Raw genomic sequence first — 27,201 nt, 5'->3', positions numbered from 1 at the left:
AGAAACGGTAGAGCATTTTCTCTTTCGATGCACACAGTGGACGGCACAGCGGACTCGGATGCTCCAACAGACGGAAACGCGGAGAGGAAATCTGTCATACTTCCTGGGAGGAAAGCGCGCGTCCGACCCTAAGGATTGGTCGCCAAGCGTAGACGTTGTCAAAGAGACGATCAAGTTCGCCATGAGCACGGAGAGGCTAGATGCACAGATCAGCCAGCAGCGAAACCACACGCAACTAACATCATCAAATTAACCGGAGACACCCCCACGCATCCTCGTGCCATCGACAGCAGGACTAGCTTCGGCCGCCGACGATAGGACGTCGAACACTTTGAGAAACAACTCCGAGATGGCCTGCTACTAACCCCACGAGCAACCGCAGCATCGACATGCAAAACTAAAAAAGACACATACGGAGACGAACAAGACTTGTATGGGCTTCTGGGAGGCAAGGATATGAACGAATGTGGAGAATATGTAGATAATCATGCGAGCCCTAAACAGCTTAGCCGGGGCGTAATAAACTATGTATGTATGTACCACGCCGACTCATCTTTGCTCATTCAATTCCCTCCTACGGATCCTACGGAGGCACGATAATGACCAGTTCGAAGGTAACTACTATCACTGGAAATTGCAACACTCCGGGCTTTAGTGGCCTTCTCGTGCATTTGTGCGGGGCATAGTGAAGTTGGTTGTATTTTGCTTCACTCCTTAGATGGAGTGGAGTGGTTATCAAAACGCCGCGAACCATCGTTCTCAGAATTACTATCTCCTTCTCATCATTTCACAATACCCCCATCTACTCTTCATATTCTCGTCAATCTCTGTCCTGCACTCCTACAATGTTGCCATTCTGCTAAGTTTGCGTAGTAGCAGCGCCGGGGTATTTGTGTATGAATCGCAATTTGCGAATGTGTTTTGATCGAAGTGAGTAAGTGCCTCAGTAGCTGCTTCTCTCCTTGGTAGACTCTCGGTACTTTGACTGGGTTGAAGCTCAGTTCATCTGGCAGATCTCAAAGTACCAGTCTTGCGCTACGTAGTGCTCTGCTTTACTGCAAGCGCCATACGTGCATGTAGCAAGGGCGTGCAGAGACCAAAAGCGGGTATCGAATAGCGGGTCTACGCAGAAGTAGTAGACGCTGACTTTGTTGATGTCGGGTCGGTACCAGTGATTCTCGCTTTGTAGACAGCCCTGCCAGCATTCGGGGAGCTGGTGAAGGGGAAGTGGTCCCCTTGAAAGCTTTTCTTCCTCCTTTGGCCCTCCAATTTCTCCTGCGACTGCAAGGGAGACGCTGGAGAGGATGGCAAAAATGGCAGCGGAAGGCTTCATCTTGTCGGTTGATTGCTGCGTTGTGAAGTGGTGCTTCTTGTGATGTAGTTTGCGTCCACTGTGCCAAGACGCTTGGGTAGAATGCGAAGCTTGACTGAGTAGTCAGGCTGGGTGGGGATGGAAGCTTGGTCGATGGAAGAGACGTGAATGAGTAATGAAGCTTGTGAATGGTAAGTGCTTGTAGATGAGGGATGAAGCTTGTGGAGGTCGAGTTGGAGCCGTTGAAGTTGGAGAATTGCTTCTGTCTGAGCATTCTATTGTGCTTTTCTAGGAGATATTCTCCTCTTTATATATCTACCATTACCATACATCTCCGTTATGGTTCTCAAGACCTCAAACCTTATACCAAAATTCCTTATGGTCTCAAAGGTCGGACATCTACGAACCTTGAGGTCTGCGCTGATACATGAAGTGTCAAATTGAGGCTCACAGTTTAGCATCAAAATTTGTATGGAACAATAGGCTGGCCTATTGGTCCACAAGCACACCGGCCACACAAGGTTTCCCGAGCCCATGGCATGCCGCGAAGCTTACACTATACCCAGCTTTCGAGATGTAAAGTCAGGTCTTTGGCTCCTTAACTCTAAGTACCTTGTTGTCAAAGAAAATGAGTTATATGTGGGTCAAAACTACGAGAATACCACACCTCAGCCAGGATATGATGAACTGGATGACAGTGTCGAACGAATCGCGAGCCCTCTCCAATCTACTGAATCGTTTCCGAATGGACTACTATCGACAGATAGGCTCGGATTCTGCGTGGCCTTAATATCCTTTTGCCAGCGTCGCTTCCGCTGCGGGTGTGAGGGGTTACCACCATAAGCTCTCGGCGGCCACCGCTGGGGCAATAGTAACCTCAAGCTTCGAACCAGACTAAAGTTGCTGGGAGGACGTGTCTTCGAGGATGAGAAAGCTCCTTCAACACCCCTCCTCATGGAAAGGGCCACTTGGACAAGCCACCAGACTACCATATCGCTGAGCCCTGGAGGAGAGCAGTGCGCCATCGAGACCTGATATCTTGCGCGTAAGCTGGAGCCCATAACGCTTGATCATTGAAATTTCAATAAGTACTTTCTTCTACGTGTCGTATACAATCCCGAAAAGCTCTCCGTAGGGTAGCTCTCTGCCAGACCACTGACGCTGCGGGAGGATCTCGAGTATGACTAAGCTACGGATGACTGTTTACAAACGCTCAGTCGAGAAGGAGTTGAGGCCATCTCGGACGAATGAGGATCGATCCTCGTATATCGAACTGTGTATTGGGGATCTGAGAAAAGGGAAAGCGGGCGTGAGGTCACCGCGCCCACAATTCCTCCGAAAGCTTAAGAGGCTTGCGCAGGTAGAAGGGTCGGATGCCCGGCCCACACCCCCTTTTGAATCCATATTCACGGGGTCCAAACATCACAAACGGCAAGGCCGATTCAATTTCTCGTCACTTGGTACAGATAACATATCTTCATCATTACTTAGGTGCGTTTCTTGTTTCAGTGGCGTCTGGGACACTTCAAAGTCATGGCTATGCCATCCAAATTCTAAATAGCGGCAGGAGTCCTTCGGACCTTCGATAGAGGTTCTAATCGCTCTTCTCCTTCTCTCTTGGTTGATCTCAAAGCAACTTTTAAACAAGATGACGCTGGGGACTGTCTGCTCACGCCCAGAAGTGACCTGGCTAGGACAGATGCGAGCAACTGAGACGGGCAAAGTCTTGTTACTACCTACCTTAGGTATCAAGAAGTCTTCTAGATTGGCAATCTGTGTCTGGGCAACTTCCCTAGCTTATTCGCCTTACTGAAAATTTCAAGCGGACCACCGCTTGAATGGTTAGGGAGCACTGCGACCCGCCGATCACCAGTCGGTGGCCCATTCCAAGGTGGGACGGGAGCGGGTCAAACCTCCTGGCCAATCACAGCAGCTCGTTTTGACCACCAACGTACTTGCCTTCCTCGAGCTACCTACCTACCTTAATGAAGCGAGGGATACCTCGCGTCCAGTCGCCCTGTAATGGGAGAGACCGCGGAATCGTGGCTCCTTACGCTTTGAAATCTCCGAATCGTCGATTCCATCGAACCAACTGCGTCATGAGTGACTGCTCTTCGAAAGGGAGGTGGAGATCGGATTCTCCAGGGAAGTACGAGTTCGGTGCCATGAGGAAAGGCATCCCGCCGGAATGACTGTCGGGCAATGGTAAGGTTTGTTCTAAATGCTCGTTCCAAAACTGTGACTTCTTGTCTCTGCAATCCCCGGCCTTCCGTGTTTGTCGGTTTGGATGCCTAATCCTGTGGGAAAGCCAATAAAGACATTCGAAGTTCTAGTCACGCATCGTAGTTGCTGTTATTGCAGATCTTCCCAGTCTCCATTTAGACCCTTGACGGTGACCTGTGAGACCGCTGCGTTGGATTAGACGGGAGAGTCCCGTCCGTCTTGTCTACCTTAAGTAAGGTAGGTTAGGTATCCTGCTCCCACGGGTCTTACTCTCTCTGTTCTTGCAAGCTCTAGTCACATGCATCCTGCCGCCTCTTGATCTTCCGAATCCAACCACCTTAATCGTTCCTTCCTGTCGTCGAGACCCCTGACAGTCTGCTAGAGACAGGAAGGTACCTTATGTCATGATTAGAGACGCGGTAAGGTATGCGGGCATGCTGAAGCATGTGTGTTAGTGGAAAGAACGAAGAATGAAATGACCTTTGGTAACCGTCATCTCAGACCTTAATGCGTCTTTCCTCAAGATGAGTAAGACATCTGAAGGAAGTGTGATTACATAGAGAAAAGACATGGTCTGCCAGTGATTGCCATTTGTTACTCATGACGATTCAAGTTTGTTGATAGCTGTTGCAATTCATGCCATGCAGGGCGTACTTCATTCCTACCTTGAGTTTTGAACTCTTTGGAGGTGCCTTCCGCCCCTCGACATGGCGTACCTTCCCTCGTTGTCTCTCAACGCCCGTGTCGTCATTGTGGTGCCTTTATGCCTGACGAACCTGCTGGCTCTTGAGAAGGAGGAAGGTACGGGGACTCATGATCAGGCCAGAGAAGGAAGGAAGTCCGCAGAAACTCCCTCGTGGGTGTTCTACTTAATCCCCTTCTCGCTCCGTTCCCCTCTTCTGAACCTCTTCTCTTCTTTGGACTACGAGTAACGTACGTTGACCACCCCAAAAGGACGAGTTTTCGATCCAATTTTGCTGACTTGACTACAGACGAATTTCAAGTGAACTGCCTTCTCGTCTTTTTTTTCGTCTGCTCTTCGTCCTCTCATCTGGATCTGCCGCCGCCATCCGATTGCCGCCACCGCCACCATGGAATCCGTCGTTGAGACCGTTTCCTCCTCCGCCGCCTGGGTCGTGGGCGTGAGCATTGCCCTCGCCGACGCCGCATTCTCCTGGATCTCGTCGTGGATCCCGGTTTTGTTGGTATTCGACATCTTCGCGACCTCCTGGCTGGTTTGCCATACTTTGGGTTCGTCCGATATCCATCCCATCATCCCATCCCATCATCTCATTCCATCATCCCACCACATCTTCCGTTCTTTACTAACCTGTCTCAGTCATCCACCACCTCATCCCCGCCGCCCGCGAGGTCCCCTTCTGGACCCTCCGCCCGCCCTCGGAGCTCGTCACCGCCTGTGCCCTCTTGGGTGTTTACGTCTTCGTCCTCTTTCACACAGCCGGCTGCCTGGTGTCCCTTTGGTGGTATTCCTACGGTATACTCCGACGAGGATATCGGATCCCCAGAGGCGCCATTACCTGCCGAAAGATGGTTATGCAGACCCTGCCCGACGCCGACGATTCCCGGTACTGGTTCGACCTGGGGTTCCGACCCAACCTCTGCCTTCGCTGCTCCCGTAACGCCGATTTGGAAGGTGGGGAGGGCCCTGGGTCGATGCTGGACCGGATGTACCACGGCACGACGAACAAGGGGGTGGACTTGGGGTGCATCGCGCTCTTTGACCACTATGTAAGTTATGCTCCTTTTACCTCGTATTGGCAGAACTCGGCTAATGATTGTGGTCATCTGATCTAGTGTTGGTGGTTGTGGTGTCCGGTCTCCTTGGAGACTCAGAAGCCATACCTGCTCTTTATGGGTTGGGTTGTGGTCTTCCACCTTTACTCTTTGGGGATTCTCTGCTTCTCACTGGCGTCCTTTGGAACCAGGTGGTCGCTGTCCCCAGTTGTCGTGGCTGCCGGAGCCCTTCCCTTCGTTTTTCTCTGGGTGAAGAAGGCGCCATTCCGGGGTCAATGGGTTAACCAGGGACTTCGGAACCAAACGCACAAAGAGACGACGGCGTATATCCGGAACCTCCCCCAGCAGGCATGGCCGATGGGGATTGCCGGGCCTCACGGCTTGGAGCATGTGACGGTCGGATTTAACCCGTGGGATCTCGGCGCAATGGGAAACCTGCGCGCGGTGCTAGGCGACAGCATCTGGGAATGGCCTTTCTTCTGGCGTACCCCTCGCAGGGTGCGGGAATTCGGTGCTCACCCCGATTGGGATCTCCCTTTCGGACCTCGGTGGGACCAATTCATTGAGGATCGTGCTCTGGTTGTACCAGTCGGGGGTCTACCGGATGGCATTAGCCTCGCTCCTCTCCCTCCCGCCCTCCGCAACGACATTTCGCGGCGCCGACGCATTTGGAGTTCGGAGGATTAGGCTGGCCGGGGGCCGGCGACTTGAGGTCGGTTACTTGCCTCGTCGCGCCCTGGCACACGGTTGGCGGTCGGTTACGCGCCCCGCTGTGACGGCTTGAGGTCGGATTTACTCGCCTCGCCCAGTCTACTCTCGACAATACATGCAGCCTGCCGTGCAAACAGGCACACCAATATGTATTACGCCTTCTCAGGACTGATGATCCTGAAAGGCCTCGCCCATCCATTCGAAATTTCGTTTGGACTTGGAGGATGACAACCTCTTTAAAAAACAAGGCCGACAATGTCGCACCTTCACGCTGGTGTCGGCTGTCAGTAGTCGGAATTGCGATCGGGCGATCGAAGACGACGAAGCCAACGCGACCGCGGGTCACTGTTCTATCATTGGAACACAACCTGCCACCCCTGGGTTCCTCAAACTCTCGACAAGTCACACACTCACTCTCAACTTCAACGGACACACTCTGTGACTTCGAACTCTTGCCTACGATCAAACACACGCCAGGCATTGTTCACCCCAGGGTTTCTTGCAGTCTCAACACTCTACACTCATCTCATCACTCCGGGCCCATTGCATATCCATCATACCATCTGCAATGTGGCTTTGGGACAGGAAGTCTGCACAGCTACCTGCGAGACTGCAATCAATAGAGGCTCATCACCTCGGTCATCAACCTCGGCAGTCATCCACACCTTGCCTCGAGGTTCGACCACCACTCTTCACTCAACAACATTCTCTTTCAACGCTGTCTCCACAGACTCTTGACACAACTCTTTTCCGACACAATCACGGACATCGGATGTAACATCAGTCGATCGAGACATCAGTTGAGCGACACATCGCTTGAACAACACATCAGTTCAACGGCACATCAGCTGACTGACTGACATATCAGTCAATCGATATGGACAGCGCCTTCGCTTCTCAATCATCAACACCCCTGGACTCTGCTTCAGGTCGGCACATGGATGGGTTCTTCCTCATCCACGACTCACCTTGATCCATCCCTGGTCAAGTTTGGTTCTCCATGCACTCGGACCATCCCCACACGTGTTTTCTGAGCAGCAGAAACTCGACCCTTTGTCCTCATTCCATTCTAACCATTCGATGACCTTTGGTTGACTCTTCAACATCCTTAAGACGTAACAATGTTGAGACGTAACACTCACACATCACGTCTCTCACCCGAACATTCTCGTTTCTGGGGCAGCAGAAACTCGGCAAACTGTTTCGGTAGTTCTCACATTTTTGACTTCAAGCTCTTGGGTCACGGTTCAGTTCATGTTTCTTGGGCCACAGATACTCGGCATTACACTTTCAACCAAGTCTTTCATCTTCTCTTACTTTGGTCTTGGCACAGTGTTCCTGGAGCAGCAGGAACACAACACACTTCTCTCATCCACACTCTCGGCTTGCGACTTGGCACTCGCGAACTCAGCCTTCTTCTCTCATCTTGTTTCTGGGGCAGCAGGAACAACCAGCATTTCTCTCTCATGCTCACTCTTGGCTCACGACTTGGCACTCGTGAACTTGACTTCCACCTATCATCTTGTTTCTGGGGCAGCAGGAACGTTCAACACTCTTCTCTCATCCACACTCTCGGCTCGCGACTTGGCACTCGCGAACTCAACCTTCTTCTCTCATCTCGTTTCTGAGGCAGCAGAAACGCGTCACTCCACTTTGACGCAACACTCCATTCTGGGTTATCACTTCATTTCCCTCACTTCAGTTTCCGTTGGCAGAGGAATTTGACAACTCACTTGTCTTTCTTCAACTCTTCCGGCAAATCTTGTCTTCACTTCGCGTTTCTGGGGCAGCAGAAAACCGATAACTCACTTTATTCAACATCTCTGAATTTCACTTCACTTTCCTGTGGCGGGAGGAATCAACACTTCACACATCTTTCTCTGGCCATTCCTGGCTACTCTTCACGTTTCTGGGGCAGCAGAAATTCGGCACTTCACTGCAATTCGGCAACTTGGACCGGATCGGCCTTCACTTCATGTTCCTGGTCATCGGGAGTTTAGAACATACATATCCTTCAACTTCTTTGGCACTTTCTTACCTTCACCTCGCGTTTCTGAGGCCGCAGAAATGCTTTCTCTTCACTTCGTTCTCTTGGCAACTTGAGCTCGACACTAAACACCTCAATCACCTTGTTTGGACTTTTCTCTTTTCCTTGTTTCCCATCTTCTTCTGGGGCGGCAGAAGCAAACATATGGCCCAACACATCTCATTCTTCACTTCCCGTTCCTCCAGCGACAGGAACCCAACAGATCACACTTTCTCTTTTTTTGCACTCTCCCCATGTGTCTGGGACAGCAGGAACTCCTTAAATCACATGACAACGACCCCTCTGATTCATCTCATTCCCAATGTCACAGGAGCTTGGCACTCCTCGCACCCTCAAATCCTTCGAGCAATCTTCTATCTTCCAACTTGCTTCTGAGGCAGCAGAAGCACCACACTGAACCATCCGTCGATCTCTGTTTGAAACAGCCGGGCATCTCTCACATTTCATTCTTGGAACAGCAAGGGCGATACACAACTCGCTCACCCAGCTCTTTGGCACTCATCTCTCGGCTTTGCATCGGCACTCTTGGAGTCAGCTTCATTCGCTGACTCTCAGCGACTGTCTTCGGGGCCTGCGGAGGATATGCCCCGGCCACCAGGCGGCAATCCGCCAGTCATTCATCATTTTACAACTTTCTTTCTTGGTGCGATCTCGTCACTTGGAACCTTCACATCAGAGAAGCTTATCGACAGACGGAAAGGGGTCAGGTTGGCGCTGAGCTGAGAAGCATTCTTCACAGAACATTCCTTCAATGGGCACTTGCATGCGCAACCATGATTCTCAGCAGATGGATCAATTGCACGCAACTGGACGATCCGTTTGTCTTTTTCACATACCCGGGGCGTGGATGCTAGGGCGGTAGAAAGATGTGGCCTACCCGTGCTCACCCAAAGGCTTGTACCCTCGTCACGATCCACCGTTGCAGCTGCTGATCAGCACAGGTACCAGAACGACACATCTCGCAGCGCTGGCGTCATGATAATCCAGTTACCTGGAGCTTACAGGCTGCAAGCTCAAAGTTGCAGTCGAGCGTTGTAACGGGACGTGCAAGCCACCACCAATCAACGCCATGGACACCAGTACTTGAATCAGGATCAAGTACGTCACATCTTGATGTTTATTCCATGATGGAAAGGTACTGATGCTTCGACACAGGTGACGACGGTCTCATCGCTTTGTGGGCCAACAAGTAACAAGTATTTGGAGGTCTGCTCATGGCATTGTTTGGAATCACTGACTTGTGCTTCAGCTTCTTGACTCGAAGTCTGGCCGCGCTTGTGGCTGCGTCGAAGCTCCTACTCGGACGGCGCGGAAGGGTTTGACAGAGGCACAAAGATGCGTTACGATGTCGCAGATCAATTGGTCACCGAACGGTATGTCTCAATTCAACTACTCGGTGCTCCAGCTTGACCACTGACCACAAGTCTTCGTCCAGTTCCCAAACAATTGCCAAGTCCAGACAGAATGCCGACTTCGAGGACAAAATAGGGCATTGGTGGAAAGGGACGTCGTGAGTGGCTTGGAAAAGCTAGAGGATCGTTTTGGTGTAGTGGGATCCGCTACATGGAGGATTATCTAGAGGGCAAGGGGAGAGGGCCGAGGGATGGAGTGCGGAACACCAGGGCATACTTGAAGCGGAAGCCATTCGGGACACATGCACTTGGAGTCGATAAGCTATGCCCTACGTAGTAGAAGCAACGCATTCAGATCCGTCGTTTGACAGGCAACCTCCGATAGGCGATTGTCAGCGCTCTCTTCAGCTCCTGCCTACTCGAGCAAATGGGGGAACAGGTCTTGTTGAGATATATGCCAATGATAACTTCAGTGTTTTCCCAGGATCAATGCAGGAATTCAGGTTTTGTTTCTACGCGCAAATGTTTGTAAGTGTTGTAGTTCCTCTCTATTGGAAGTCGATGCCAGGAGCATCTCGCCTACGAATCGCCGAGGTAAAACATGTTTAACGAAGAAGATGGACGTTGCAGGAATCCTACTCGCCTGGAATCAAAGTCACACTTCAAGCTTGCAAATTGATCAACAGCATCAGGATGAATGGTCTCGCCACGTACGTCGTGGTGTCTTCTGGTGGTGGGGGCAAAGGAAGCGGCCCCGCTTTGAAAAAAACGGCAACGCACCGTTGCCCATCCGGGCCCAGGCAGACAAAGAAGCTATTCAGGTTGTGGTGAACTTCGCTGTGAATAGCTTCTTTGTTCGTTGTGAACACAGTCAAAATCAAAGACTTGATCATTCCCGGGTACCGCGTCTGGTTTGAACATCTCAGAACCGTAGATAAAGCTGTTCAGCTCTGAGATTCTACGATGATGGCCGTTCATGTGAGCGAAAAGCTGGTTCCGTACGAAGTCAATCGTTCATTTCTCAGCATAAGATACTGAGCGGATTTTCTCAAGTCAGGATGACCTGCTTTCAATCTCTACCACCCGAGACTATCTTACAAATTGCAGCTTGTTCAGACCTCAGTTTCTCATGCCTGCGCCATCTCCGACTCACCTGTCGCGGTCTTGCCGTATATATCGCACCGCTCTTGTACCGCAAAGCTGTTCGAAACCATGCTGTCCTCCTGCGGCTGGTGCGGAACGACCAAAGCGATATCATTCTGCGGGTTTTGAAAAGCCAGATCAGGCCAGATTGTGTTGCACCTCAATACTACCTAGACAGCTGCCTCCACGACGCCCTCCTGGGAGGTCACCTCAAGGCTGCCAACGTCCTTCTCAGTAATGGAGCTGAACCTGTCTTCAGTATAGATGTTCTCAAACGCTCACAGTATCGTGAAACCATGGACTGGCTTCAAGTCCATGATGCAACAGGACTTGGGTCTCTCGCACTCGCAGCCAGAAGCCGCTATCACATGACGTTCTGGTATAAAGATTTCGCGCCTTACGCCTCCGAGGAGGAGTTCTGGGAGTGCAAGAAGAAGGCCATGGAGGTGATCTTAGAGACACTCGGGAATCATTGTGAAAGAGAAGAAGATAAGTATGGGTGTAAGATAATTCACAGGGCCGGAGCCCATGGCATGGGAAATGACAAACAATCTGAGAAGAACCAAATGATGAGTCAAAATCCGAAATTTGCCAGAGAGCTTGACATGGCCCTCGCCGAGGCTGCAACTGCGGACGGGCACTCTATCGAACTGATGGACTTCCTATTCGGGTGCGGAGCAACTGTGACCTGCGAACTCACGCCGCAACTTGCCGGCCATGCCTGGCATAATGCCCTGAACGAGGAAGTTCCGGCTCTTTTCGAGGCCAAGGTGGATCTGCTCCTACGTCATGGCGTCGACCCCACGAGTGTTTGGACCTGGGAGGGCATGCGGACACCGATACAATTTTTCCTCCGCAAGTTATACCGAAATTTTCAATACTTTGAGGAACCTAGCGCCTTCACGAACAAGGTCTTTGGTTATATGGAATACCTAGAGTCGCGTGGCTGCCTACGCTGGCCACGATCCACTCTCAGATCCTTTGTGCTCAGCGTCGGAACTGTTCAGATCAACTGCATCATCGACTATCCTCGAGTGGAGGAGCACGATAATATGAGTACCTCCAGTTTCGTTGACGATGCCACAGATGGCAGGCGTGAGCTTGAGCTCATATTTGAAGAGCCGGACCAATCCCTGCTACCACTCCGAGTGGCTCTATCGAATCAAATTGCGCTCAAGCACTTCCGGGATCTGGTGATCCTGCCGTCACCCACATTCAGAGAGTGGGTTGACAAGGAGTCAATGTCCAATGCTATTCAAGATCTCAATAGAATGTTTAGGACTTTTTCGGTCTCGTCACCTAGTGTGGACATCATTCGTGCTGCAGAGGACCAGCTCAACGAGAATCATCCTAGATCCGAGGATGAAAGCAGCAGTTAGTCTGTATCCAGCATTTTATCGAAGGAGATTTGGGCATCGCGCACTGATATTTTGAACATGTTGATATGGTAGAGCCACTAGGTATTTAACTGCTAGAGTTTGATCACATCAATTCGGTTCTCCTCCTTCCTGAAGATGTGTCAAAAGCGAATTATGTTGCTGGAGGTGCCCGTACATCCACTTCATCATCACTTATGTTCTAGGTATCCTCAATCCTAGAAAATGCCGCACTGAATCCAACGCCTCTCGAGTTGTTGCCTTCATGACTAAAAGCTTTGCAGTTGATAGCCCCGCAGCCAACTTGAGTTACCAGGGGGAATGAAGGAATCCTCCTCACCTACCAGTTCACTCCTCGTCTTATTCAGTTATTCAATCAATCTGAGTCGTGAATCTTCATCCGTGTTGCCACCCAAGGTCTTACCCCTCAGGGTCTGAGGTTATCAAAGTTCAATTACAAGTTGGTACTCCGAGTAATCTCAGAGTTGCGGGCATCTCTTCAGGGGTCGGGCAAGTTCAGAGAGGTTCTCGAAAGGTGTAGAGTGCCACCTTCTTCCCATAATGCTGGGCTTGGAAACCCGCCAGTTTCCCACACAGACAGACACACACACACACACACACACACATACAACACCTTCGTCCGTGAGACAACAACAACAACAACCCATCAAGCACACATCTCATCACCACATCAACCGTCATACTTCAATCTATCAAAACTAACATTGTGGAAACGGCCAAAATGAAGTTTACAACTATTCTTCTTGCTGTACTGCCTCTCATTGCCGCCGGCGGAGGCCCAAAGGACCCAGACAGTCTTCCGAGAATACCACTTCCGCTTCACGAACTGCCCGAGTGCTGGCAAGAGTGTTTGCAGCTAGAAAACATCCACTACCCTCCCAATATCAACAAGGTCAACGTACACGACTTCTGTGTCGACGACGGCTACCACCTCCGATGGTGGTCTTTCCACACCCTCGCTACATGCACAGCGGGCAAATGCAACAGGGAAGAAGGCATACAGTCACAGAAATGGCTGTTCGATCTCTGCAAAATGAACTAGTTTCGAACAGAGACACGGTTGCGTGGCGCACGCAGGCTGTTCGAAAAATTCGGCTTCGAATGGCATCGGATAAATAAGACAGTACTTCCATGGCCAAGGTGTCAAGAAGAACTCGGGAACTGATACCTTACAGCAGACTAATCTCAGATGGTGTTGCAAGGCCACAAGTTGCAACGTGAGCATCAAGATATGCAGTAGAGGTCGGCTATCTATTGGAAGTAAGAGACAGGAACGAGTCTCGCGCTGAAATAGAGGGTGCAAGCGAGCAACGGCCTCGGTGATTATCTAACCGAGGACCGGGTGAATGATGATGAGGCTACGGATGATCAGAGTCATCGCGACAGATAGGCATTTGAGATAGCCCCTGGTGCTGGAAGTTATCAACACGACAACGTGCAATATGCAGCTGACAGGATGGACAAAGATAAGAGGGCAGAATGGAGGCGTTAGAGACTACTTGATATGAGCTTCACTCGTCGAAGGCCTAAACCTAGAAACGTACCTACTCCTGGTATAGGCATCTGGCAGCTGTTGAGAATGCTTCAATTACGACTTCGCCGTTACTAGAAAATGAAACTTGATGACTTGCAAGAAGACATTTCATAAATCATCGCCTGGACTTCCTGTGATAACAAGACTGCAGGTTCTTGACCCAACTCATGATGGCATATAGCGCTGCCCGTTGGGTTTATGTCGCCATGGATGCACTGGCACACTGCACTGGAAGCATGTGCGAGCTCGTATAGGTATTCGGAAATGGTACTGGCGCTAGAGGTCTACAAACATCAGGCCACACGTCTAGGTACTGAACGTGTCTGGCAAAGCCCACATGAAGCCGAGAGTGTGAACGAGCCCAGAAGCCACGATGACAGGCCACTTGTTCATTCGCTCATTACACGCATACCCATTGTATGAAGACGAAGTCCCGAGAATCATTTGCTTCCCGCTGTCACCATTGGCACCCATCTGTCATGATGACGGCGAATAAGATGGCACTGAAGCTATCGACTGAGTACCGAGAGAAGAAAAAACCATACAAGCAAAGCAGGGAAAGGTAAATCCGTGTTATCTCGGAAAGGGTCGAGACGCAACACACAGCTGCCCGCAAGATGCATCGCTTCGCAGCCTGCTCGAACCATCAAACTATGCTCGAGATGCTCACCCGCGTATCCTCGGGAACCCACTGAGCCAACCCGAGACTTAATCTTAGGATGTTGCCAGTTTAGGCGAAGTGGATTCATCGTACACCTATCTAATTGGACGAACGGAGGCATTGGCAATTTGAATCGGAGGATCAAGCCTCCAGGTGCATGAACTTGCCCCAGAAGTCACACCTGTGACCGAGTCGTTCGCGAGAAACCAGAGGACAGTGGTTAAACAAAGAAAAAGCTGGTTCTCACACAACAAAATCGTTGTTTGCTGGGTACCTGGTGTGCTTGGCCTGGTTCTGGACAAACGCGACGGATGTTTGGTTCCTTCAAAGCCGTTCTCTGTTTGAAGTTCCGTCTCCACCATGACTCGCAGGCCTTGGCCTGTCACTTTCGTCTCATTGGCCGGCGACACGCCAAAGGATGCGGTGCAGCGGTGCGATGAGCACTAAGAACCTAGGCTGGCGGCCCGATGGGGCGCCTGCATGATGCAAGGCAGCGAGGGATAAATCGTTGAGCAACCTTTGCAGTCCTTTCAGATTGATGTAGGCAGACGACGGCGGAATCAAGGCCTGTTGTTCAGTCGCGTTGTCGAAATGATGGTATCCTGAAGGGACAGAAAATGCGAAAAGTCCGAGATGGAACGCTTCTACCGTATGACGTAAAGCATCCTGTACGTACACAGTACACCGGGTAAAAAAGTCCGTCCGGTGGCCGGGATCGTCGGGTTGACGGAGCCGGAGGCGGCGGATGATAAGGTAAGCTGACAGGTGACAAGGATTGGTCACAGGGGTTGGTTGAGAGACCTGCAGCGCACCAGGCACGCCGCACGCCAGATTCTCCCGCTCAATCCCAGGTCGATTACCACATCAAAGAGAAATGGACTGGCACACTGGATCCAGATGGGTTATGGATGGATCCCGCGTGCCCGCCCCATGCCGCTGTCCGCCCGTCATGCCGGGCTGACGCTCCAGACCCTTCCTCCGAGCGACCTCGCACTGTTACGCTGACGAGTAGAAGTTCTTCAAATTAAAGAAAAAAAAGTGCGAATGCGACGAGGACTACGTTCTTTGTAACACATCACTTGTTCCTGTCTGCGAAACCGACACCAGATAATACAGTCCTATACACATACAATGACGACCGATACCGCAGCTTCTGACCCCGCGGCCAGGGTCAAGTCCCACGCCTCGACGGTGTCTGACGTTGGGTATCCTCATGGCCACTTGGGTCACCTCAACGAGCACGAGGAGACGCAGCTCGCCGCCTTCAGGACGCTGCTTGAGGAGAAGGGGCTGTACAAGCCAGGCCCGCCAGCTTCCCACGACGACCCGACTCTGCTGTGAGTTATTCAGCAAGATCCTCTTTTTCTGCCGCAGTCCCTACTGCGCCGGAACATCCGGAAGCAAACGAGAAGGGCATTTTTGCTGACTTTTTCCCGCCTTATCTTGCAGCCGATACCTTCGCGCACGAAGATGGGTCCCCGAAGACGCTCTCACGCAGTTCAAAGACACGGAAGCCTGGCGCGCCGCCAACGACATTGACGTCCTCTACCAGACCATCGAGCTCGACGCCTTTGAGCAGTCCCGTCGCCTGTATCCGCAATGGCTTGGCCGTCGCGACCGTCGCGGCATTCCCATCTACCTGTTTGAGGTCCAGAAGCTAGACAGTAAGACGGTCGCTACCTATGAGAAGCTGGGCAAGGAATCGACCTTTAGCAAGGCCAAGTTCGACGGCAAGACGCCCGCGGGCATGATGCGCCTATTTGCGCTGTACGAGAACCTCACTCGCTTCACCCAGCCGCTGTCGACGCAGCTCAGAGATCGCGAGCACCGCGAAGCTCCCATCACCCTGAGCACCAACATCGTTGATATCTCGGGGGTCAGTTTGAAGCAGTTTTGGAATCTGAAGGGACACATGCAGGCTGCTAGTCAGCTCGCAACAGCGCATTATCCAGAGACTCTCGATCGTAAGCAGACACCCATCACCATCATTTGACTGTACTGACAGGCCTTAACCAGGTATCTTCATCATCGGTGCCCCTGCCTTCTTCTCAACAGTCTGGGCTTGGATCAAGCGATGGTTCGACCCGATCACGGTCTCCAAGATTTTCATCCTCAGCCCCCACGAGGTCCGCCCGACACTCGAGCAGTTCATCGAACCCCGTAACATCCCGAAGCAGTACGGCGGCGAACTCGAGTTCAAGTTTGGCGACCAGCCAACCGTCGACTCCGCATGGGAGGGAATTGTGGAGTGGGCACCCGGCCATGACCGCTTCACGTCACGCCCTGCTATCTGGCGCGAGACCGCAGATGGTACCCGCGTTGAGTGCGTTGGTATCGGCAGCGTCAAGGGCGTCGAGCAGAATGAGGTTATTTGCTCCGTACCCAAGACGTGGCCGCCCAAGGCCGAGGTACCTGCTGCCGAGCCGACACCGATTGCAACACCTGCGACTAAGGAAGGGAGCGTGACGGAAGAGGCCGCCGCCAAGACGGAGACAGAGGAGCCTGTCAAGGCCGCCGATGTGCCAGAGGCCGGCATGCAGAAACTTTCCATTGCAGACGATAAGCAGGTCGCGGAGAAACACGTCGAGGGCAGCACGTCGACGCCCCCACCAGGACTGGCATAGACTAGTGATAAACGGGCATGAGACTTCGAGACTGGGGTTTGCATATTTGGTATGGCAGGGTCGATCTGCTTGGTGATCTGGATATGGTTTGATCTAATACCCCGATGGTGATGGAGTAGGTCTGGCAGGGCAAGGCAACATTGGCTGGAGTAACATCTTTATCGATTCATTTCGGACATCTATTTAATAATATAGCATTTGGTATCACGACGTTGTATCGTCCCATCTACCCAACGACCCTAGGCGAAACGCACAGAAGGCAATTCTAGGTTTGGACCATCCCGTCTCCCCATCCAATCTATCGGGTCTATCCTGTCCGTGTGCAAGTGCAACAGGAACCAAAGTTCATCATTCAACCCACCAAACGCCTTTTTGTGCAAACCCGGCCCGCCATCCAGTCGTACAAGGAACACTTATCCCGAGTGTCCCCTCCTCTTGCGCCACTCCTTCACACCCTTCTCGATCTCGTTCCACGTCACACCGTCCCTCACGAGCTGCATGGTGACGCCCAGGCTCTCCGTCTCCCGGTTTCGACTCTCATCGTCAAAGAACAGCATATCCGTAAATGGAATGCCCGTCTTCTTGAATATGGTTTCGAAATGTTTTATCTTGCTACTAGGGTATATCTCCAACGGTGCGTCAAAGTACTCGAGCGCCCTCTTTGTCTTCTCCTTCTTGCCACTCCCTCCTTCCTCGGCACTCGGCGGCGGAACGTGCAGGAGCTTGAGCATGTCCCGTGCTAGATCGGGTGCCGACGTCCGTGACGCGACTGCGATTTTGATGCCTGCCAGTGGCAGAGTGTAGAGTATTCGCGGCACGTCCTGGTAAAAGGCGAAGGACTCGCCGTGACGGTCTGTGACTGCCGAATGTGTCGCATTGGCTTTCAGCGGGCCGGAGACATGTGTATCGACCCAAAAGGGCCAGAGGGTGTAATCGAGATCGAAGACAATGAGCTTCGGAAGGGGAAGCTCGTCGGTCAGGATTCGAGGGAGGGAGAGGGAGGTGGAATTCGTCGTCGAGGTCGAGGGCGTCCCGAGGTTTGTGGTGCTCCCGCCTTGGGGATTCTTTGAGAGTTTCTTTGGCATCGGGTCGGTGGGGGAGGAACAACTGATGAGCCCTGTAGTAGGTGCGAAGCAGTCAGACAGGCGAAGAACAGGAGACGTAGGAAATTGTTGCAGGTTCAGAAGAAGTGACGGACCGAGCTTGAAGGTAGGAGGAGGGGTAAAGTGCCGATTGCGACTGCTCGCGATAAGTTTCGTCAGAACGTCCTGGCCGTCCATGGTGGGGAGCGAAGAAGGAGTACGTACCTTCCTGGCTCGTGCTTTTATGGCGGGTGCCTGCCCATCCACACAGGAACCCACTCATTTAAGGTACGTACTTGAGGCGGCATTTTGGGCCATGGCATTTCCCTCGGGAAGGTGCGAAAAATTTGGAATGGTGAGCTGGGAGGAAAGAACCATGGAGATTCCAATTCCCGTCCATCAACATTTCGTTTTCGACTGTCTTCCTTCTAATTGTTGCCCACAAGAATGGAGAACATTAGGTCGTCTAGATGCATCCCGGAATTCCATCCTACCGCGACATCTGCTTTCGACTTTCCACGTGCCCGCGGTATCTGCCTCACTCAACGAGCAAAACACGAGCGTTCTATGAGCCCATGACCGCCGTCCTAGCGGGCAAAAAGCATGTCTCGACGTTGGCCTGATTCGAACAGACGCTCCCGAAGGAACAAGATTTCTAGTCTTGCGCATTAGACCACTCTGCCACAACGCCAGAAGAGGAATCCGCTTTCAAGCGGGGATGATGGAGAGGGCGTCTCCATGAGCCCAAGGATGTGACTTTGCGTTGTGTGGTGGTGGATTGGGGCTTCGGTTGGAGAGAGGGCCGTGATACTCTCAACAGGGCGGTGAAGAAGTAATGCTCCGAATAGACCCTTGCCTCCTCTCCTATGCTGACTGGCGTCGGAGCTTAGTATCCTCTTTCGGCAGAGGGCCGGCTTGAACTTCGGCTCCGACAGCTTCGAAGACTGGCGATTCATCCGGCCGGTTGGCCCACTTCCAAATGTCCTGAACCGATCTCGACGGGGCCGGCCGGGCATTTCCTGCAACTATGACGGCCGGCGACGCAGCTTCGGTCAACACAACTCCCGGCAGCCGCCCCTGTTTGTTCCAGAGAAACTTGACCCAGAAACCCGCGGATTTACGGACTTTCGGGTTTCTGTACCCCGCCGGCAACATGCCGACGATGCACCCCGCGATGGCAATACCCCACGTCCTAATGATAGGAAGAGAAGAGTCGAATCGAGCCAGCAAACATTGGCTTGTTCAGCGAGTGGCTAAGTCCCGGCAAAGTATAGGAACCTTATGTGTTGATTCCATCCGTTCGGGACTACTTTTTGGCCCCGAGAGCTATGGCCATCCGTCAGAAAGCATGTTTCGCCCATCCTTCAACGTGTGCCGAGGGAGCTCTGATACGTGACGACTCATCCGGTAGGCTCATTCGGCACTTGAATTGAAGGAAAAGGATGAGGTTTGTTTTATTTCCAAGTCGATGTATGGTGATTCTAAGAAGATGAGAGGCAGCTTCAGCCTTGGCGCGTCGGGCTTGTCAGGATTATCTTGAGAAACATCCTAGTGGAAGCCAGGACTTTCTCCGAACGCCACGACCCTCGAACCGCCGTCTGAGTTTCGGCACCGCGCCATCTGAAATTACACCACAACAGCGCCCAAGAATAGGGGACTTGCAGCCACCACAACTCCTTTTACGCCGGACTCTGACGCCTCCAGCGCAAGTACCGAGCGTGCGTGACGTCCGATGGACTGTAGTGGGGTAGTGCGGGGGAACAAACATGGCCAAATCACCCATCCAACGGCATTTCCGCCGGTGAGATGTAAGCTCCAAGGCTAAATATAAGACGGCTCTGGCCCTGCTTGCTTTACAAAGCGACACTCGACGCCAAAGCCTCGCGCCAACAGTCAACCTTTTTCCACAGGTCTTCACAGTCACAGCACCGACGAGCTACGCCCACCATGCCCGACCGGAAGATCCAGCTCGTCCGCCTGGCGCACGTCTTCTACAAGCACAAGAACATTGAAGAAGCTCGTAAGTTTTACGACGACTTTGGCTTTTACGAACTCGAGCGCAAAGGGAACAAGACATTCTACCGAGGCTATGGTACCGAGCCATTCGTGTTATGCGCCGAAGAGGCAGAGGAGGACGAGTTCGGAGGTCCGGCTTTCGTTGTGGAGTCTCTGGAGGACCTCGAGTACGCGTCCAAGACGTTGCCAAGCGCAACAGAAGTCCATGATCTCAAAGACGTGCCGGGCGGCGGTAAATGTGTGACGTTCAAAGACCCCGTCGACGGCTGGCCACTGCATCTGGTGTACAACCAGACACCAATCCAGAGGAGGGATCCGGGATTCCCGAATCTCAAGTTCAACTTCGTGAGCATTACATATGAAGACATTCAGGAGTCTCATGCTGATCAGAATATAGCCGGAAGAGAAGCATCGCGATGTTAACAAGAAGCAGCGTTTCACCAAGCGCCCGGCACCAGTACACAAGCTGGGCCACTTTGGCGTGTGTCTGACGAACTTTGACAAGGCGTACGAGTTTTACACTAGCAACTTCAACCTGTACCCGAGTGAGGCGAGTATTCCAGGCGTGCGAAGCTAGATTGTAGTCATCCTAACATTTATGATGTGCAGCTCGTCCACGCCCCTGACAATAAGGACAAGAGCGTTACCGTGTTTTTTCGACTGGCACGTGGCAAGGAATTCGTTGACCACCACTGCTTCTTCTTCCTTGAGGGCCCCAAGTTCCACGTCCACCACTCCTCGTTCGAAACGCACGACTTTGACACCCAGGTGCTGGGCCACGACTGGCTGAGAGAACAGGGTCACACGCTTTGTTGGGGCGTAGGCCGCCATATTATGGGAAGTCAAATCTTTGATTATTGGTGAGTTAGCTATCCCCAGTGGCTTTCCTATACGTGGAAAACGGCATGGAAAGCTGACAGGAGAACAGGTTCGACCCCTCCGGCTTCATCATGGAGCACTACGTTGATGGGGACCTGCTTGATGACACGGAGAAGACGCACCACACTCCCGCAGCGCCGGATAATCTACACATCTGGGGTGAGTTAGAACCGTACCCGAAAGATATAACCTATGCTAACAGATGTGGTACAGGTCCGGAGGTGCCTGCGACTTTCCTGGCGTGATAGCGGGCAGATTTTCAGTGTCTTTCTTGTAGCAAAAACATGTATCGTAGTGCATAGGATTTCGGCACAAACTTCCAGCAGAAGGTCAATTACATTTTAATCGCCTTGCGCCATTTCGGAATATGACGACATACAGTGGCTCACCCTTGATCCAGGAATTTTGCAGCATCATGGCGAATATTCGAAGTTTTGGAGCGCGAAGTTCGTAACTCCACACATTCTGCTCGCATCTTACTTGACCTCGGAGTTTGCAAGCTCAGGTTTACCACAAGGCGACACCGTTACACGCTACCGACTCGCTCTGGCCGAACATCTCTTCGGTGAAGTTCCAGTTTTACGTCACTTGGCTGAAGATGGGACGAGACGGGGAGTGGCTTTGCTGTGGCTTCGCCCCGATCGACCAGCTGACAAGCACAGGCCGATTGTCGAGCTGAGAGCTGGCTATTTGGGGGTGCCGCGGATTCTGAAAGTTGTCCATCTTTAGTTGCGACTACGCTCTGGTGCTACTCTTCCGAAGTTACCAAGGTCCCAAAAGAAAGAGATACCTGGTTCATGATGCATTGTCAAACATCGAGAAAATAGAACCATGTTGAAGACCTACGGTGATATCATCTCGGAAGTATAGTCGATGTCTGACCCTCGGACGAAATCATTTTCCAAGCACCTATCACATACCGTACCCATTTGACGAACGAAATTCGCAACCTAATCTGGGGAGGATTAGACTTTCCGCACCTCCCCACGAATATCTACTGTAAGGACTCCGTATTGAAGTAATCGACGACCGAGGTGCCTCAATTGCGGGGTTCATTCGACTGCACTTTGAAGCGACGACCATGTACCCCTGCACCACGATGCAAGCTTCTTTGGAGGAAGAGTGACAAACGAACCCCTGTCCTAGTCTTCCCGTTTAGTGTCGCATTCTCCATCGGCACTGCCTCCCTTTTGCGGCACCGGTCGCCGGCGCAATGTTAAAATTCAACGGCCAAGAGGCCCACGTGTTCGAGCTTAAGCACTTCGACAGGTCTCCTGGCTTTCTGGCTGGCCGAATGGGCCTACAATAAGGAGGGGCGATTGACGAGCTGCAGCTCTACTGGGGCGATGGTAAAGAAGCTTCGGCTGTCTCGGTTGGCCCTTTGCCTCTTTGGGGCAGGTTTCACTGATTCAGGGGCGCATCGGCGCATCTGACAATCATTGGTGTGCGGGGGTTAGGGTGATATTGCGGTCGATGATCATCTCGCCGCCTGCAGCTTCCATCGGCCAGCTTCACATCGCAACCGGGGTAGACAGAGAGCTGAAGCCTGGAAGGTCTCCCTCTCCCTCTTCGTCTGCGATCCAGTAGCACGTGTCAGACGTGGTTCGCACAAGATGTTCCTGAGCGGCCCAGGGGTGAGCCTTGGGAAATGAAGTCTCTTTACTTAAGGTTGACGACTGCCACACGCATCGCTAGAAACATGGTCTTTTGATCCTGCATCCTCACGCATCCCGCCGCAAGCCGTTCGCTCTCCAATCCACTCCGCACCTCCCTCTCACCCCCGGACAAGGACTACGAGCCACTTCGCACTCCGTGTACCCATTTCACATCACGATGCGCGCTGACACCACATTTGTGTTGCTTGCACAGGCTCTCGCCGTCCAGGGCGTGCGGATCGTCCAGTCCAACGACGACGGGTGGGCAGAGCTCTACGTTCGCTCTTTCAACGATGCGCTGAAAGCCTCCGGCCATGACGTCCTTCTCTCGGCACCTGCCGAGAACAAGTCCGGCTCCAGTATGTATAATCAAACTCATCCGAAGGTTCATTCACAAACGCGACGTCCACTAACACTAAATCCATCACAGGTTCCCTCGACGTTGAGCCGAGCCCGCGCACTAGCGCTTGCCAGTACAACAGCTGCGCAGCCAACAGCGGACCGGTCGGCTTCAATGAGACCCGCAAGGACCTCCGCTGGGTCAACTCTTACCCGGTAACATCCATGCGCTACGGTATCGAGCAGTTTGCTCCAGAGCAATTCAATGGTGCCGCTGTAGAACTCGCCGTCTCTGGCCCTAACGTCGGCTCCAACCTCTGGCTCCAGGTCCCTTTCTCCGGCACCGTCGGTACCGCTGTCTATGCTTCAGGCACGAAGGGCATTCCCGCCATCGCCTTCTCCGGCTCTTCGGATGGCACTCTCGCGTGGAACACGCAGCCTGCGCCTGCGCGGAGCACGGTATACGCCGAGCTCGCGACGCGGCTGGTGGATAAAATTGTGAGCGGGGACGCTCCGTACCTGCCGGAGAAGACATGGTTGAATGTCAATTTCCCGAAGGTCAGCGACACGGAGTGCAACGACCCGGACCAGTTCAAGTGGGTCTTGAGCCGGATCAACCCGGGACTGCTGTCCGGTCCGGATGTGAGCACGTGCGGTGACGACGCGAGGTTGCCCGAGGAGAACACGGTTGTCGGTACGGCGGGATGCTACATATCCGTGAGCGTGGGTGATTCCAACGACAAGACGACGGCGTCCAAGGACAAGCAGCAGCCTGTGCTAGATCGGTTGTCTGGCTTTCTATCTTGCCTGCCTTGAAACGATTGAGAAGTTATCCTCTTCCACGGGATAGCTGTGTGTTACTTAGTATGATCCTTCATAAACACATGAGTGATACAGATCCATGAGTGTTTCAGGCTGTGGCTCGTCGACCGATTGTTGGGAGCCCAAGTTGCCTACCCTTCGAGACAAGAGATTCGACAAGACTCGGTAGGCGCCACCTCTGCGTGGACATGCTTGGGCAGGGCAGGTCGCCACATGCCATATAAGCCCGGTACTAGCTAGTCGATCCGGAAGCTTTATCCCACGCACCCGTGGCTATGGCGACGCCCACGACCCAAAACGGGGTATGCTCACCTACCTAAGACACAGAGGTACTTCTGAGTACTGTTGATGCCGTTGCCAGGCGAGTAAGCTCCATGAGACCAATAGAGACTGTAATACAACCGTTCCATGTACAGTCTATCATCTTCCTTTGTTCTGATATTATACCAGGCAGAATAATGCCTGAGGACCGCCTAATGTGGCATGACAAAGTGTAGAATATAGTTTGGCTATTGATGAGAACCTGGGACTTGTCGGCCTCAACATTTATCGCCGCGCCGCACTCGCCCTCGAGCATGAGCCACCTGCTCTTCACGATTTGGATACCTATTCTCCTGGGTTTCCTCCTGGATCATGCCCTGCTACTCTTCAGCCTTGGTACAACTATTGGCTCATTTAAATAGTTTTCTCCCCTGACACTGTGGCCACTCTAGCAAGCTGCAAATCAGCGCAGAGCATTCATGTCATATGACAGAACCTGCCAGGTTCCTGTTTCTCTCCAGTCTCTACCTAAATAAAAAAGACCTGCAAGAGATGGATTCAGCGGGTATCGCCTTTATGTCTCTACTAGTTAGAGGGCCATGGCCGTGGCTGGCCGCCGCATTCACTATAAATTTAATATTAAGGAGGCAAGAAGTAAGTTCTCTTCTTCCTATCTACAATTTCAGGGATTATAGACTTTAGGGACGACAAGAGGGATATACTTAAGTAGTCGTTCAGCAAAGTTACTTCTAATTAGTTCCCCTAATTATAAGATCCGCCGCTCGCTTTTATTTACTACTAAAATAATATTCTAAACGGAATACGGCGTAAGAAACGCCCGATATAGTATAATACGATGCTTGTTCCCGTTAGGCCTTGATGGTCCTCGCTACGATCGACCCTAGCCATTTGCTATCTTCTCTCCATAACTTAGTATTACAGGCTAGACCCGATTAGTGGATCCGAGCCTCAGCCCGGATACTGCTACGGCTCACCGCGCCGCTTTTATAGAGGTCCTATTTAAGCGCTTTTCTTTTATAGAACCTCTATAGAACCTCCGCTCTAAAAACCTCTACTTTTTAGCTTAGATTTTATATATTAAAATCCCTTAAACGTAGATTTATATAGGCTAAACTTTTAATATATTTAAGCTCTTTTTTTTATTTATTTTATTATTAATTATATTATATAATAAAGGTAAATATAATTATTAACGTATTACTAAGTACTTAATTAGCGGGAGTTATAATATAGACCTAGGAATAGATTATTTAAGGCCTATAAAAGCTAATAAAAGCCTAGAAATAGGGCGAAATAAAAAGAATAGTAAATATAATAGAGCAGAAATATAAATATAAAAAGTCCGACGAGATCTTATAGTTATTATAAAAATAGCTTTAATAAATAAACGGACCCCCCGCGCTTTTTATTAAAAAACCCGACTTTTATAAAACCCTTACTAGTTTAAAAGCGCCCTTTAATAATAGAGCCCTTTATAAAAAGCTTTTACTAAACCTAGTAAAGTTCTTAAATAATAAAAACGAATATAGTATTTAAAAAGCCTAGATATATAATAAGCTCGTTATTAATATATTATTTTATTATATTAATAAAGAACGGAGATACTTTATTTTTTTATACCTCGCCCCTCGGGTTTAAAAAATAATAAACTAGTTTTATTATAAAAAAAAAAAAAAAAAAAACGAGGGTTTAACGAACTCCTCGCGTATTTTTTATAAATATATAGCGACCTTTATTAAGCTAGGAACGCCCTTAATAAATTATTAATAATAATTATAAAAAAGGGCGAGAAGTTCGTAATATTTTTACTCCGATTTAAAAAAACTTTAGCTAACGCTAGAGGTTAAAAATAGCCCGCGGACGTTATAATTTAATACTTTATTTATATTTTAGCTCTATAATTAAAAAAATATATAATCGCTATGTTTTAAAATAAATCGTTATATATTAGCTTTTTTTATAACGTCTAAGTAGTAGCTAGTAATATAGAGGGCTACGATTTTAATTAGCGTAACCCCTAAATTTTAATATAAAAAGGATATTATATAATAAAAGAACGTATCGATAGCGATAGAAATATAATTATAATTAGAGTTATAAAGGCTACAAAGCCCGAATAAAAAGCAAAGCTATTAATAAAACTAAAAACTCGGCGCTACTTTAATTATAATAAAGTTAAATATATTATAAAGAACTATAAATAAAAATAGAAAGCCTATATAGTTTAAGTAGCGCCTATAGAGCACTATATAAAGGAAGTAAACTCGGATAATAACGAATATTATTTAAGAAAAGAATAGCTCTAATATAAAATCGGGTACCGGAGCTTATAAATAAAGAATAGATAGGATAAAAGTTATTTAATTAATAATAGACTATAAACGGGCTTTTAGCGCTATTTATTATAAAAATTAATAAAATATATAAGACTTTAACGTTAATAAACTACAAATATAATATATATTTTATAATAGACTTTTAATTAGCCCGCCGTTTTCGCTTCTTATATATAAATAAAACGAAGCGTAAACTTTATAAATTTATAAATAAATCCGCTTAAACTATAATTAAAAAGGTCGTCGCTTTTAATTTCGAAATTAATAACTATATAGAGAAGGTATATATATATATTATTAAAGGCCTAGATATAGACGTATTTTTTAAAAAACCTTAAATAAAACGGAACTATATTATATATAATATAGCTAAACAATAAATTTAATATAAAAAGGGTAAAGTAAAAGCGTACTTTAATAAATAAAAAGAAGGCGCTATAATATAAAAGATTTATAAAGTACAAAGCCTAGGAGCCCCTTTTTTTATTACTTTATATTATAAAGTTATTATAAAAAAAAAGCGCTAGCCGAGCGAGTACACTACGGGGATCTAAATAATTAGCCTTATTAATATTAATAAAGCCCTAAAGCTAAAGAACGAGACCGACTACTTCTTTTAATTACTATAATAAATAAAGAAAAAATATAGCGACCTCTTTAAGCTATTTAAAGTATACCCCTTTTTACCGGTTCGGCTAAGAATCGACTTTATAATTAACTTTAAATAATAGTTTAATAAATAAAAAGCGCCCCTCCCTTAGGGCCCCCTCTATTCTATATTCTATAAGGAGCTATTAATATTATATAATATTTTTAAAGACTTATTTAATAAAGGCTTTATTTAAGCTAATAGTTCCTCCGCTGGAGCCCCCGTTCTTTTTATTAAGAAATTAAAAAGCGGCCTACGCTTTTATTATAATTATAAAGCGTTAAACGTAATTATATAAAAAGACCGTTACTTTTTATTATTAATTAATAAAACCTTTTAAAGAGTTAATTTAATAAAGTAGTTTATAAAGCTAAACGTTATA

At 49.8% G+C, this 27,201-nt stretch overlaps 9 protein-coding genes and 1 non-coding gene across 10 annotated transcripts; 7 read left to right on the top strand and 3 right to left on the bottom strand.

Annotated features, from left to right (window-relative positions):
- Positions 1-997: 997 nt before the first annotated feature.
- BDZ83DRAFT_658242 (uncharacterized protein) lies at positions 998-1,333 on the bottom strand (the record flags this gene model as incomplete). The annotated part of the gene is made up of 1 exon (XM_060511023.1): positions 998-1,333. The coding sequence occupies one exon, from the start codon at positions 1,331-1,333 to the stop codon at positions 998-1,000; it is 336 nt and encodes a 111-aa protein (XP_060357460.1).
- A 2,909-nt stretch (positions 1,334-4,242) lies between these two features.
- Positions 4,243-5,543, top strand: BDZ83DRAFT_658241 (uncharacterized protein; the record flags this gene model as incomplete). The annotated part of the gene is made up of 3 exons (XM_060511022.1): positions 4,243-4,336; positions 4,645-5,284; positions 5,351-5,543. The coding sequence occupies 3 exons, from the start codon at positions 4,243-4,245 to the stop codon at positions 5,541-5,543; spliced, it is 927 nt and encodes a 308-aa protein (XP_060357459.1).
- A 1,579-nt stretch (positions 5,544-7,122) lies between these two features.
- On the top strand, positions 7,123-7,629 carry BDZ83DRAFT_658240 (uncharacterized protein; the record flags this gene model as incomplete). Its single annotated transcript, XM_060511021.1, has 1 exon — positions 7,123-7,629. The coding sequence occupies one exon, from the start codon at positions 7,123-7,125 to the stop codon at positions 7,627-7,629; it is 507 nt and encodes a 168-aa protein (XP_060357458.1).
- A 3,210-nt stretch (positions 7,630-10,839) lies between these two features.
- Positions 10,840-11,922, top strand: BDZ83DRAFT_772126 (uncharacterized protein; the record flags this gene model as incomplete). Its single annotated transcript, XM_060515372.1, has 1 exon — positions 10,840-11,922. The coding sequence occupies one exon, from the start codon at positions 10,840-10,842 to the stop codon at positions 11,920-11,922; it is 1,083 nt and encodes a 360-aa protein (XP_060357457.1).
- A 739-nt stretch (positions 11,923-12,661) lies between these two features.
- BDZ83DRAFT_658238 (uncharacterized protein) lies at positions 12,662-12,982 on the top strand (the record flags this gene model as incomplete). Its single annotated transcript, XM_060511020.1, has 1 exon — positions 12,662-12,982. The coding sequence occupies one exon, from the start codon at positions 12,662-12,664 to the stop codon at positions 12,980-12,982; it is 321 nt and encodes a 106-aa protein (XP_060357456.1).
- Positions 12,983-15,266: 2,284 nt separating this feature from the next.
- BDZ83DRAFT_594879 (CRAL/TRIO domain-containing protein) lies at positions 15,267-16,759 on the top strand (the record flags this gene model as incomplete). Its single annotated transcript, XM_060506744.1, has 3 exons — positions 15,267-15,472; positions 15,585-16,099; positions 16,152-16,759. 3 exons carry the CDS (start codon positions 15,267-15,269, stop codon positions 16,757-16,759), a joined length of 1,329 nt encoding a protein of 442 aa, XP_060357455.1.
- Positions 16,760-16,957: 198 nt separating this feature from the next.
- Positions 16,958-18,066, bottom strand: BDZ83DRAFT_644514 (acid phosphatase-domain-containing protein). The gene has a single exon (XM_060509759.1). The coding sequence runs from the start codon at positions 18,037-18,039 to the stop codon at positions 17,173-17,175; it is 867 nt and encodes a 288-aa protein (XP_060357454.1). The 5' UTR covers positions 18,040-18,066; the 3' UTR covers positions 16,958-17,172.
- A 384-nt stretch (positions 18,067-18,450) lies between these two features.
- BDZ83DRAFT_t336 lies at positions 18,451-18,532 on the bottom strand. Its single transcript has one exon. It is a non-coding gene; the product is annotated as a tRNA-Ser (tRNA).
- Positions 18,533-19,788: 1,256 nt separating this feature from the next.
- Positions 19,789-20,981, top strand: BDZ83DRAFT_594884 (glyoxalase; the record flags this gene model as incomplete). The annotated part of the gene is made up of 4 exons (XM_060506745.1): positions 19,789-20,202; positions 20,255-20,422; positions 20,467-20,717; positions 20,786-20,981. The coding sequence occupies 4 exons, from the start codon at positions 19,789-19,791 to the stop codon at positions 20,979-20,981; spliced, it is 1,029 nt and encodes a 342-aa protein (XP_060357453.1).
- A 1,588-nt stretch (positions 20,982-22,569) lies between these two features.
- BDZ83DRAFT_758740 (5'/3'-nucleotidase sure) lies at positions 22,570-23,546 on the top strand (the record flags this gene model as incomplete). Its single annotated transcript, XM_060515082.1, has 2 exons — positions 22,570-22,750; positions 22,822-23,546. The coding sequence occupies 2 exons, from the start codon at positions 22,570-22,572 to the stop codon at positions 23,544-23,546; spliced, it is 906 nt and encodes a 301-aa protein (XP_060357452.1).
- Between the last annotated feature and the right edge of the window lie 3,655 nt (positions 23,547-27,201).

The sequence above is a fragment of the Colletotrichum acutatum genome, assembly GCF_030867785.1.
Source record: "Colletotrichum acutatum strain CBS 112980 chromosome Unknown BDZ83scaffold_260, whole genome shotgun sequence".
Lineage (NCBI taxonomy): Eukaryota > Fungi > Ascomycota > Sordariomycetes > Glomerellales > Glomerellaceae > Colletotrichum > Colletotrichum acutatum.
This window is presented reverse-complemented; position numbering and strand designations above follow the sequence as displayed.

Coding starts and splice junctions, on each gene's coding strand:
- BDZ83DRAFT_644514 (XM_060509759.1), bottom strand. CDS start 18,039: ATGGACGGCCAGGACGTTCTGACGAAACTTATCGCGAGCAGTCGCAAT.